The 11,985-nt window shown below is 46.1% G+C and overlaps 1 protein-coding gene across 1 annotated transcript; it reads left to right on the plus strand.

Annotated features, from left to right (window-relative positions):
• The first annotated feature begins 514 nt into the window (after positions 1-514).
• On the plus strand, positions 515-7,534 carry UBE2I (ubiquitin conjugating enzyme E2 I). The gene is made up of 7 exons (XM_081965431.1): positions 515-714; positions 870-947; positions 1,026-1,109; positions 1,322-1,394; positions 2,048-2,157; positions 2,374-2,453; positions 6,884-7,534. Exons 2-7 carry the CDS (start codon positions 882-884, stop codon positions 6,945-6,947), a joined length of 477 nt encoding a protein of 158 aa, XP_081821557.1. The 5' UTR covers positions 515-714; positions 870-881; the 3' UTR covers positions 6,948-7,534.
• Positions 7,535-11,985: the final 4,451 nt, after the last annotated feature.

Consider the following 11,985-nt stretch of genomic DNA (forward strand, 5'->3'; position numbering starts at 1 on the left):
GCAATCCCGCCTGGCCCTCCCGTCCCGCCCCCCCAAAAGCGCACCTGCCGTCTGGAGATCCCGATGGCCCGCCTGCCTTGTTCAATCTCTTGCCCCGGGCCGCCGGAGAGCGAGAGCCCTTCCTTCCACCGGACCTGCCGTTCGAATAGAATAACGGAGTCGGAAGGGACCCCGTGGGTCATCTAGCCCAACCCCCTTCTCAAGCAGGAGACCCCGCACCGTCCCCGCCCTCCTTTATCCTGGGATTAAAGACGGCAACTCCCCCTCCCCCCCCCCGGCTTCAGCTACCGATTCGTGTCCCAAAATCGTCGCCGCCGCGGAGCCCCCGCCCAGCCTTCCCCCTGCCCAAGAGCGGCTACTGAGCGCCGATCGGGGCGGCCGGGGCGGAGAGGAGGACGCCGCCGCAGAGCCGGCCCCGCCCCTTCCGGCCTCCCGCCCGCTGGCCGCTCTCTGCCGGAGCGAGGGGTGTGGCCTCGGAGCGTCCCGCGCTGCGGGGTTCGGCTTCGCGCTCTCGGCGCAGGCGCTGTGGCGCAGACGGGTCGCGCCGAGGGACAGGCCGTGCTGACGCGCTCCGTTTTCTGCGAGGGAAAGGCCGGGTTGGAGACAAAAGGGGGGAGGCGGGCAGGGAACATCCGGGTCATTCGCCGCCGCCTGAATCCGGGACACGCGCGGGGGTTGCTGCTGCCGCCGCCTCCGCCGCCGGGGCGCTTCACGGTAAGGCCCGCGGGAGGCCCGGGGGGGGGCATGGCGGCCGCTTCGGGGGGCGCCCGGGGGCCGAGCCGCGCGGCGCCTGTCAAGGTCAGCCGGGGCCTCGGCCTTCCCTCCCGGGGGCCCCGCAGCCGCCTTGACCGGCCGCCTTTGTGTCGCAGAGTCCGTCGACCATGTCTGGCATCGCGCTCAGCCGCCTGGCGCAGGAGAGGAAGGCCTGGAGGAAGGACCACCCGTTCGTAAGTGGCGGCGGGCGGGAGGGCGGCGCGGGGCGGGCGGTGGGGCGGGCGGCGCGGCTAACCTCCGGCTCCTTGCAGGGCTTCGTGGCGGTGCCCACCAAGAACCCCGACGGCACCATGAACCTCATGAACTGGGAGTGCGCGATTCCGGGCAAGAAAGGGGTAAGGAAGCGCCCGGACGGCCCTTTGTCCGCCCCCGCCGGGGAGAGAAAGGCGGCCTGGGCGCTGCGGTTGGAAGGAGCCCGGGACCCCCCTAAGAGAGCCGGCCTGTGGCGGCCTCCCCCGCCGCCTGGGACGCTTCCTCTGCGGCCGCGGGGAAAGAGGCGCTGTGGGCCAACGGCTCCCTCCCTCCCTCTCTTGTGCTTTCCCCGCAGACCCCGTGGGAAGGAGGCTTGTTTAAGTTACGGATGCTTTTTAAGGACGATTATCCCTCCTCGCCTCCGAAATGTAAGTCTGGCAACCCCCGGAGCTGCCGGGTAGAAGCTCAGGACTGTAAAGTAAAGAGATGGAGCAAAGTAGGAGAATCCGCTGCTTCCCTTCTTTTGCATTACTCGCTTCCTAAGTTTTACGCGGGCAGAGAGTCTGAAATTCACTTTTTGGTAACTCTGAAGCTGTGCTGCTGTTCTCTGTTTGTCTCTTCTCGAGGATATATTTCTTTCCATTTTGGATATTTTGATATTTTTCATTTTGTTAATAGATGCCAAGTCTAAGTGGTTGAATAAATATTTTGGTGCATGGAACAAATATATTTAAATGCATTTTAAAAAATTGCTGTACTTCAGTTTCAGCTTCTTTCAATCCTTTGGGATTCTTTCCTACCCAACTCTTGTCACCATCTTTAAGTTACTAGTGCTCTTTTAAAAGAAACTTGGTTCAAAAAAACCTCATTCAGAGGATTCAAGAGCGATACTATCTGCTATAGTCCTTTAGATCTAAGTGACTAAAAAAGAAATTCAATTGGCTTACTTCAGAGAAGGGAGTTCAAACTGAGCTGTAGAGGCAAAGAGCATATTCTTGCTCCCTACAATTGATTGAAGCCCTGCTAGCTTTTAAGTGTTTTGCCAAAGCCTTGTATCTGAACCAAATTTTCCTTTCTCTAGGCAAATTTGAGCCACCCTTATTCCATCCAAACGTGTATCCTTCAGGCACAGTCTGTCTGTCTATCTTAGAAGAGGATAAGGATTGGAGGCCTGCAATCACAATTAAACAAGTATGCATTTTGTTAGAACATGGACTTAATTTATGTATCATACTATATTGACTCAAATGCCCTTAATTGTAAGACCTAATGATTTCTTAATATTTTAAATTCACAATTAACAGCTGAGGATTTAATACCTTGATGAAAATACGTATCTGATTTTAATCCATGGTTTTGCAAGGTGAAAGTGTACTTTACAGTGATATTTCTCTCCTATGTTCTTAGATCTTGTTAGGAATTCAAGAACTCCTAAATGAACCAAATATCCAGGACCCAGCTCAAGCAGAGGCATACACAATCTACTGGTGAGTTTTGCCTTTTGAGTCTTCTTTTTTTTCAATAGCAAACGTAGATCATGGAGTGTGAGATTAAAATTGGTTTCATCTTAGATCTCTGAACTACAGGTAGTCCTCCACTTACGACCAACAATTGAGCCCAAAATGTATGTTGCTAAATGAGACATTTGTTAAGTGAAGTTTTGCCCCATTTTACGATTTTTCTTGCCATGGATGTTAAGTGAATCACTGCATTTGCTAAGTTAGCAACCTGGTTGTTAAGTGAATCTGGCTTCCCCATTGACTTTGCTTGTCAGAAGGTCGCAAAAGATGATCACATGACCCCAGGACACTGCAACCGTCATAAATATGAGTCAGTTGTCAAGGGTCCGAATTTGATCACTTGACCATGGGAATGCAACAGTCATGAGTGTGAAAAACAGTCATAAATCACTTTTTTCAGTGCTGCTGTAACTTTGAATGGCCACTAAATGAACTGTCGTAAGTCAAGGACTGCCTGTATCTAATTTCCTTTCCTTTTCACTATTCTTTTAAACATTCAAACAGGTAATAAAACAGATTCATTTTCTGCTGCTCTTGGAACAAGGGCTTCATTTTAAACCACGGGCGTACCGGAGCCTGCTGGGAGCACCGGGTACCGTTACGTTCCGGTGCTCACTGTCCTTACCTGTATTTGAGCTCTTCGGGGCTCATGCGCACGGAGCGTATGGCGCCTGCGCAATGCTCTGCCGAACAGCTGGAGTGTTGCGGAGTGTCGCAGACAGTAAGTACGCATGCGTGCGCTGCATGCGTTCATGTGGTGGACCCTGGGTCCCATTGCACCGTACCGGTTGCAGCGGGATCCGGAACTCCCCCCTGGAGTGTGTCTACATGTGTACCCTTAGGTTCATTTTTAAAAAGATTTACCTGAGGTACAAATGTTGCTGGGGAAGTGAGGCAGGCCCAAGAGGGGAGGTAGGCACTGTTTGCAAGTGAGACCAAAGGGTGTGTGTGTGTGTGTGTGATGTGCACCGCTTGCGGGCGTATTAGTCCATCCCTGCCTCCGATAGCATTTGATTGATTTAAATGGCCACCCATCTTTGTAAAACACCAAGAATATGATCAGCCTTACAGTTGAAGAGATGAGAAAACTCGAGGCGCCTAATCTGCAACCTCCAGCCTTATTCCTATGCGACCCCCAGGCTCCAGCCGTGGCATTCCGTTGGGGGGGGGGGCTGCTGCTCTTTATGGCTTTCCAGAAACGTAAAGAGGTGGAGGGAGGCTTGCTTAATCTGGAGAGGAAGACTGTTTACTGGGTGCGGATGCTACACAACCGGTGCTCTGCCTCGCTCCCACTAGATGGCAGCATTTAACGGGAGGGGCCCAAAGGTTGCTCTGCAGTGAGAAAGGCACATGGGCCGCCTGACGGAATCGGCATCGCTTTGAATTGCACCCAGGAAGAAACTAAAGGCAGTGCAGCTTCTGCAACAAAGTTGTCACGGGGTCAAAGGGGAGATGCCCAGCACTGGTTGAGCTGCTGCATTCTGGGCACCTATAACCTCTGGGCAGTTTCCAAGGGCAGTCCCCGCAGAAGGTACTGCTGCAGTCCCACCAATAAGTGACCAGGCCGTGATTAATCATGAGCAGCAAGGCTTCCTTGCCCCGGAAAGGGTGCAGTTGGCCAGCAAGAGCTACCATTGCAAAAGCCTCTCTAACTGTGGTTGTCCTTGAAGCCCCAAACCCAGGAGGACTCCCCCATCACACAGCAGTTCTGTCTGGGAAGGACTCGACCTTAGAGTCAAAGGGGAACAGAAGCCACAAAGCCTGTCTTGCTGAGGTTGAGCTTAGCCGCTTCCTGCCCGCCACAGCTGCCAGGCACTGGGGGAGCACTGAGACGACATCAGCTGCCCAGCTGGGGTGAAGACGCCCGACTAAGAACCTTCAGTTCATGCAGATGTTAAAAGAAGTGGGCAGTCCAAACACTGAGGCACATTGTGGTGGTTTAGGGCTAGACATCCCCCACCCCCCAATAGCCACAGAGAGAAGGAGAATCACTGAAAAACAGGGCTTCCCACTCTCTGCAGATAAGCCAGAGGATGCCAGGATCGTGATCTGGCCTAAACCCAGACTGAAAAGGGTGCAGGTAACCCACTTCATTCTGGGCCCTCTGCAGTTGAATGCCAACCACCCCTTCAATCTCCCTCCCGAGAAAGCGAAAACTGAAGATTGGCTGGTCCAAGGATGGCCTCTTCTAACAGGGTTGGGCCATTGGCTCCTTCAGGACAAGCAGAACCACTCCCTCCCTCAAAGAGGGCATTCACTTCAGTTGCAGATTTTGACAGAGAAGTTATTTACTGTTAGATTTATACTTACATGCTTCTTACAAGCCAACTCACTGTAGTTTACAGTGCAACAACAAGTGATATTACACAGGAGCAAAGTTATAAAACAGAAAATAATGCAAATAAAAACGTGTAACTCCAAAATAGTCATCATCCCAAATCATAAAAAAAATAAGAATGAAATGCTTCTATAAGGAGGTTTTCAGTCTCAACCAGGGGTGAAATACATCCGGTTCTGACCGATTCACTAGAACCAGTAGCAAAAAATGCTTTAAAAAGTGGGGGGGAAAGATTCCGTGACGATCAGCTGTGATGTGCAATCGTGGGAACTCCCCCCCCCCCACTTTTTAAAGCATTTGTTTCCTGTCTATTTGCCTGAACACACACACACACACACACAGCTACTCCCACAGAACTGGTGGCAAAAAAATGTAGATTTCACCTCCAGTCTTAACACTCAAAAAGCAAAGAGAAAAATTAGGTCATTCCATAAGAGCAGCCCAAATGGAAGAAACATTCTGAGGTTCTTCCCTCCTGCCAACAACCACAATTGAGCCCAAAAAGTAAAACATTTTTTAAGTGAGTTTGCCTCATTTTACAACCTTTCTCTCCACGGTTATGTGAATCCCTACAGCTGTTACATTGGTAACACGGTGGTTAAGTGACCTGGCTTCCCCAGTGACTTTGCATGTCAGAAGGTCGCAAAAGGGGATCACGTGACCCCAGGACATTGCGACCGTCACAAATATGAGTTGGTTGTCAAGCATCCGAATGTAAATCACATGAGCCTGGGGGTGCTGCAATGGTCATAAGTGTGAAAAATGCACGTAAGTCACTTATTTCAGTGCTGTTGTAACTTCGGTCACCTAATGAAGTGTTGGAGGACTGCCTGCCCTCTGCTTCCTGGAGCTCTTTAGGGAGGCTCCTCTATTACCATTGCTTATCCAGAATGTGATTTGCCCCCCCAAGAGGTGAGATTCCAAGAGCAGAGTAGGGGCCCTGAGCGGCTCTCTTGTTGCACTGAAGCCCCCCTTGGAGAACAGGTGGAGAGAGGATGGGGAGCCTGTTGCCTTTAGCCCAGCCAATGTATTCAATCCCGTGCTGCTACACCCCCCCCCCCCGCTTCTTGTGCTCATTCCTCTTTTTTTTAAACAGACATAAATGCAGACACAAGGTGGATGCCTCCCCAATCTGCATACATGTAGATAATCAAGAGCCCTTTGTAGTTTCCTTTACAAAGGCAAAGCAAGGCAATCTGTGCTGAGAGCTCCTTTAACAGGCAGGGGCAGAGAGGGGGAAGCAGGCATTCGTGGGCAGAATCCCAAGGTTAATATCAGAGATGCAAGTTAGGTAATAAAACGTCTAGTCTGTTCCCTGAGGAGAAGCAGAAATGACGTTGCTATTGCGATATGCAAAATCTAACCATTCCTAACAGGTTCAACTGAACTGCGGTCTAGCCAGAATGGTTTAGCAGAATTTCTGAAACAACGTATTTATCTGAAAACAAAACTTTTTAAAAATTTTGAGAGTTAATTTTGAAGTATTGTTTTATTTTCTGAAATTATGAACTACTCTAAGCATATTTTTCCGTGGAAAAGCTGCATGCTAGGTGAACACTTTTAGGTGTTCATAATTAAAAAGAGTTGAGGCCCATTTTCTATCTCATGAATAAAGAGTTTGCTGCTAAAATCCTTTGGGGCATGAGAAAACACCATTAAGGTCTCTGAGGCATCGGTTAAAAATGAAGCAGTTTTTGGTTTGAGTTTTGGAGATTCCTCCCCTTTAGAGTTCCTGTGCTTATCATCTTTCTCATTCTTATAAATTACTTCATTATTATAAATAATTGTGTTCAATCTGATACTGATTTTGCATCTGAAACCGATAGCATTCATACAAATTTATGCGTATCAAAATTCTTAGGAGGCGTCTTCTAAAGTGCTTGTACTTGAGTCCTAGCCTGTAACTCCTAATTTCCATCTCCAGGAATTTAACTGAAAATTCACTTAAAATACCAAGAGTTTGATTTTTGTGGGTTTTTGTGCTAGGGAGAATCTGATCTTGAACACTTTATGGATTCTGGTCTTTGAGAATCGTTACCTTTTCTCTCTCTATTTTTAGCCAAAACAGAGTGGAATATGAAAAGAGGGTTCGAGCACAAGCCAAGAAGTTTGCACCATCATAAACTCCTGTCATCCACATCTTTAAAGGAAGGGATTAATTGGCAAGAACTTGTTTACAAAACTTTTGCAAATCTAATGTCGCTATGTACAATTAATAGTCATTTAGGGGAAGGGATTATATGTGTGCCATTTTCCATATTCACCACTTGTATACAGTTCTAAACTTGCTGAATTGTCCCCAGTTTTTCATACAGGGTCTCTTCCTTCAGTCTTTTGTATTTTTGATTGTTATGTAAAACTTGCTTTTATTTTAATATTGATGTCAGTATTTCAACTGCTGTAAACTATAAACTTTTATACTTCTATAAATTCACTAGTATCTCTAGTTTCTTTGCTCTCAGATGCAGGCACGCTTTAAAATGTTTTTTGGGGGGGTGTTTTTTTTTTTTTTTTGGTTTGCCTCTACTTGGCTGGTAAGAAAAAAAAACATGTCCTCCATTCCCTTTTGTTTTCTACCAATAAGGAATTAGATTGTTGCATAAATGCCTTGGATCCAAAGTCAGCCGCATCTTGATTCTGCGTCACCTCCTTTGTGTTTATGGAGTTTTGTCTGTGTTGCTGTTTAGAGTAAATAAACTGTTTCTATAAAGTTTTTTGTCTCGCTTTCTTCAATATTGCACCACTGGAGAAACAACTGCTGTATGGGGCAGGTAGTACAACCCGATGGGCCGTCTTTTCCATTAAACACCCGGTGAAGGGAAACACTTGTTGACCCTCAGTAGATGAGCTTGTCTGCTGTAGCACCATCCTAGGAGATCCGGGGTTTTTTAAGTATTTAAACTGCTTTTCATACATCTGTAAAATGCAGTTAATTTGTTTATGGTTGCACCAAAAAATGCAAAGAAAAAGCAGAAATGTTTAAAAATTGAGAAATCTTAAAGAAAGCTTACTTAATTCTCTGACTGACTTGTGAGAGTTTACCAAAAAAAACATGGTTCGGTCTGGAACTTACCAAGATAAGCAAGACTTACCATTCCATGACAGGAACTTTCCAGAGAACTCCAAAATACACCAGGGCTGGTTGGGGTATTTTCCAAGATGGATGATCTGAACATGAAGCACTGGGGGGAGGGTTGGTTGATGTGGTTCACCCCTCCTGAACTTTCTTGGTAAAGACCAAGAATCCCTTCCAGAGCCCCACTGGATCAGGAAGAAGGTATGATTGGCACAAGTCCATCTTCTTTAAAAGACCAGCAATCTAGTCTGAATTTGGGCAACCCCAGATAAAAGAACATTTCAGTCAAACCTGGTTTTCTGAGGGGGATGCCAAAAACTTTCAGGTTTTGAAAACAGACATTCTAGACTTGGAAAAAAGCATCCAATATTCTTGTTTCAACCCTTGTCCAGGACACCATTGGACTTCCTGGCCATTCCTCAATTGGCTTTTAGTTGCTGGGGCAAAAATGTGGGGAAAGGTGGATGGGTCAAAGCAGAAAATGCAGGTTTTCTTGATGGATTCAAAAAATCTAAAGCCACGTTGATTTACTGCATCAAACTACAAACTGGATTTATTGCTGCTGTCTCTACATCTTTTTTGTGTTGTTTTTCTGGCACAAAAGGAAAAGCCTAAACATAGTAGTCAAAGAGTAGCATTTTTCCTAATCCTGCATTTGTTCATGAATTCCTATTTAATTAAGTAGCATCTCCAGGCAACTAACATACAAACACAAAATATATTTCAAAGTAAATTTAGGGGGGAAAACAGATCAGCTGAGATTTAAAAAAAATATGAGAAATTCAGTCCATAACCACATGGCTCCAGCTATTTGCCTTATTATTTCAAAGGCCAGGAATAAAATTTTATGCTAAAATTAATGTGTGTCGCTCTTGGCTCTAACAGCTATTTGCAGGCAGAAAAAAAGCTGTTACTGTTTGCTATAGCAAATGCCAATAATTTTTATAGGATTGGTAAGGAACAGCCAGTTCCCACTTATCCCACCCTGTTCTGGCCTACTTTGTTCTGAAGTTTTAAAAAAAAAGTTCACGTCCAAATGCGAGCGGCTGCCGATGACACACTAGAGCATTTGAAAGATTTCATAGGAAAGCAAAGTGGATCTGTTGCTTGGATGGTGAGTTGCCCATCGTGATGCTGTGAGAATTGATCAGTCTCCAGCTGACTCATGGCTTGCAGTGCTGATCCTTTATGCAGGCTGCTTCACATTTACATGAAGCCTTTATGGGAGATCATCAGGAGACCTGATCCATTCATGGTATTTAACTCTGAGGCTGCCCAATGCCACAGTGACGCTGGGTGGCTTACAGAAAAGTAAAAGAATAAGCAGTATATTGAGCGAAAGAAGAGACTAGAGACATCAAAACATCAAACAGAAAAAGCAGCCCAAGTGGTGGTTCATATTGTGTCTCAAGCAGTTTGCAGAAAGTCAAAGGGGTCAAGTGATACGTTCCCCCTTTAGCTGATCAGACCCGAAGCAGACGTGCAGTAGTTTGCTTTCTGGATTTAAGGGACAATGTTCTTATGACACTTTTAGCTACCCGAGACCCTTGCTCCAATAGAACAAGGTAGTTAGAACCAATTTGAGAACAACTTTGCTGCAAACTGTAAGTGGAATTGTTTTTTAAAAAATTGGTTTGGGTTTAAAATTTGTCCATAATGTGGCAAAAGACAAAGTTTTGGCCTCATTTCACTGCACTGAAAAAGGCTAACTCTAGTACCTTCAGCCAAATTAGGCGCTAGAGAGCAGAAAGATCCCTCAGAGTATCGTCCTGGAGTCAAGTAAAGGTTTATTGTAAGATTACAATACAGTATTTTAGTTGCTATTTAATATTACAGTTTTGACGCCATACAATTCTGGGTGGTTCACAATGAAGTAAAATTAAAATCTTTATCAAAGAAGAGACGGGTGACTGCAACACATTGAATTTCAAGGCCTGGAGAACAACCAACTTTTCAGCAAGTTGTGAAAAATCAATAGCTTGGGAATAATGTGGACTTCCAGGCATTTATCACTCCAGAGAGCAGGAGCCACTGTTGGGCTTTCTGGGTGCTGTGACATTGCTAAAGTCTACTCTGACCTCAGTGGGCAATTCGCTCAGGTAGCTGGGCCCTAACTCACAAAAGGCCTCGAATTGCATGAGAAACTGAACAGTAACCAGTGTAACTCATGAAACAGCAGAGGATATGCCTGCATTGTCATCCACCCATGACTGCCTACACTGTTGTGGCAGTGGAGTTAGCTGTGGCTTCCAAGTGGACTTCAAGGGTGGTCCCATGTAGAGGACATTAGCAATCCAATCATAAGATGACCAAGGCAGGAGTCACTTTCTGAAGAACTTATGAGCCACAAATAGGCACAACTGGTGGACCAGATGCCATTTCGGCCACTATTACGCCCTGCTCTTCAGCCCCAATCTGTTCTTCTCTTCCAGCCTCCAGACACTGGATCAGCACTTTCAGAGCCACTTCAGAAGTGTAATCGGGTTCCCTCCGAAGGGGAGACATGAACCCTGCATTGCCCCTCCCGTGCTCCATAAATAAGGGACGGTGGTATGACTCACAGAATCCCAGGGCCAGAAGGAATCTTGGAGGTCGTCACTCTAGGCCACTTTCTCAACCTTGGCAACTTTAAGTCCTGTGGTCTTCAACGTCTGCAGGGCCTAAAGTTGCCAAGGTTGAGAAACACCGCTCTAGGCCAATCCCTTGCCCAAGGCAGAAGTCCTTATACCACCGCAGACAAAATATTGTCTGATCTTTTCTTGAAAACCTCCAGCAAAATGGAGCACCTACAACTCCAGGAGGCAAGTTGCTTCAGTGATTAACTCTTCTTACTGTCAGGAAATTCCTCGTTTCCAGGTTGAATCTCACTCTGGTCAGCCATTCATTGCTGCTTCTCCTGCGCTCAGGTGCTGTGGAGAATAATTCGATGCCCTCTTTCCTGTGGTAGCCTTCAAGTATTGGAAGACTGCTATCACGTCTCCCCTGAGCCTTCACTTAATTGGACTAAAAGTGCATAGCTGTTTCTTAGCTGCTCATGGCAAGATTTAGCTTTGAGGCCCTGTTGCTCTTCTCTGCACTATCTCCAGGGCCTCAGCGTCTTTTTTGAATTGTGGTCACCAGAATTGGATCCCAAGTAAGGTCTCCCCATGATCGTGATGTTATCCTTTTGTTGAATCAGCCTAGAATGGCTTTTTTTTTAGCAGCGGCAGTGCACGGCTGACTCACATTTAAAGCAGTCCTTCACTAGGATACTTCGACTCTCTCTCTCTGTTGAGCCAGATGCCTCCTAGTCCATACCGATGCATTTGGTTTTTCCTTCTTAAGTGTGGGACCTTACTATTTTCATCACTGAACTGCATCTTTATTGGATAGGCCCCAGTGCTCAAGTCTATCAAGATCCTTCTGAATCTTGCATCTATCTTCCAAAGCCATTCCCCCAGTTTGGTGTCATCTAAAAGTTTGATGAGTTCTCCATTATGTTATTTGTTTGTTTATGAGATTTATTTATGAGATTTATATTGCCGCCTATTCACACATGGTGACTCAAGGCGGCTTACAAGAATATAAAAAGAAATAAAAACAATAAGAGAAAATCATATATAATAAAATAACCCCCACCCCGGCGGCAGCACATCGTACGAGCCATTTGATTTTAGTCCCTCATTTAGATCATTTATGAAGATGTTGAAGAGCACCGGGACCAATTGAGGACTAACACTGAATGCGATTGTTCTGCCAACTGTGAATCAATCTGCTGGTAATATAGTCTATTCCACATTGTTCTATCTTAAAAAGAAGTAGGCTGTGGTCTTCTGTGTCGAATGCCTTATTGGAGTCCAAGTATATTATGTCCACATGATTTTCCTGATTCACTAATTTAGTCACTTTATCAAAAAGAGCAGTGAGTTTTGTTTGGCTTGATCTATTTGTAACAAACCCATACTGGCTTCCAATAATCACCTTGTTCATTTCTAAATGTTCACAAATTCACTGATCGATGCCCTTTTCCAGGATTTTCCCAGGTATCAAGAAGATTGATCAGCAATTTCCCAGATCCAAACCTTTCAAAAACCATGAGAAGCCAG

This window comes from Natrix helvetica, assembly GCF_964273705.1.
Source record: "Natrix helvetica genome assembly, chromosome: 13".
Lineage (NCBI taxonomy): Eukaryota > Metazoa > Chordata > Lepidosauria > Squamata > Natricidae > Natrix > Natrix helvetica.

Excerpts from the sequence above, each read along its gene's own strand:
- UBE2I (XM_081965431.1), top strand. The coding sequence starts at position 882 with ATGTCTGGCATCGCGCTCAGCCGCCTGGCGCAGGAGAGGAAGGCCTGG. Across the intron at positions 948-1,025 it reads GGAGGAAGGACCACCCGTTC|GGCTTCGTGGCGGTGCCCAC; the intron begins GTAAGTGGCGGC and ends GGCTCCTTGCAG. Across the intron at positions 1,110-1,321 it reads CGATTCCGGGCAAGAAAGGG|ACCCCGTGGGAAGGAGGCTT; the intron begins GTAAGGAAGCGC and ends CTTTCCCCGCAG.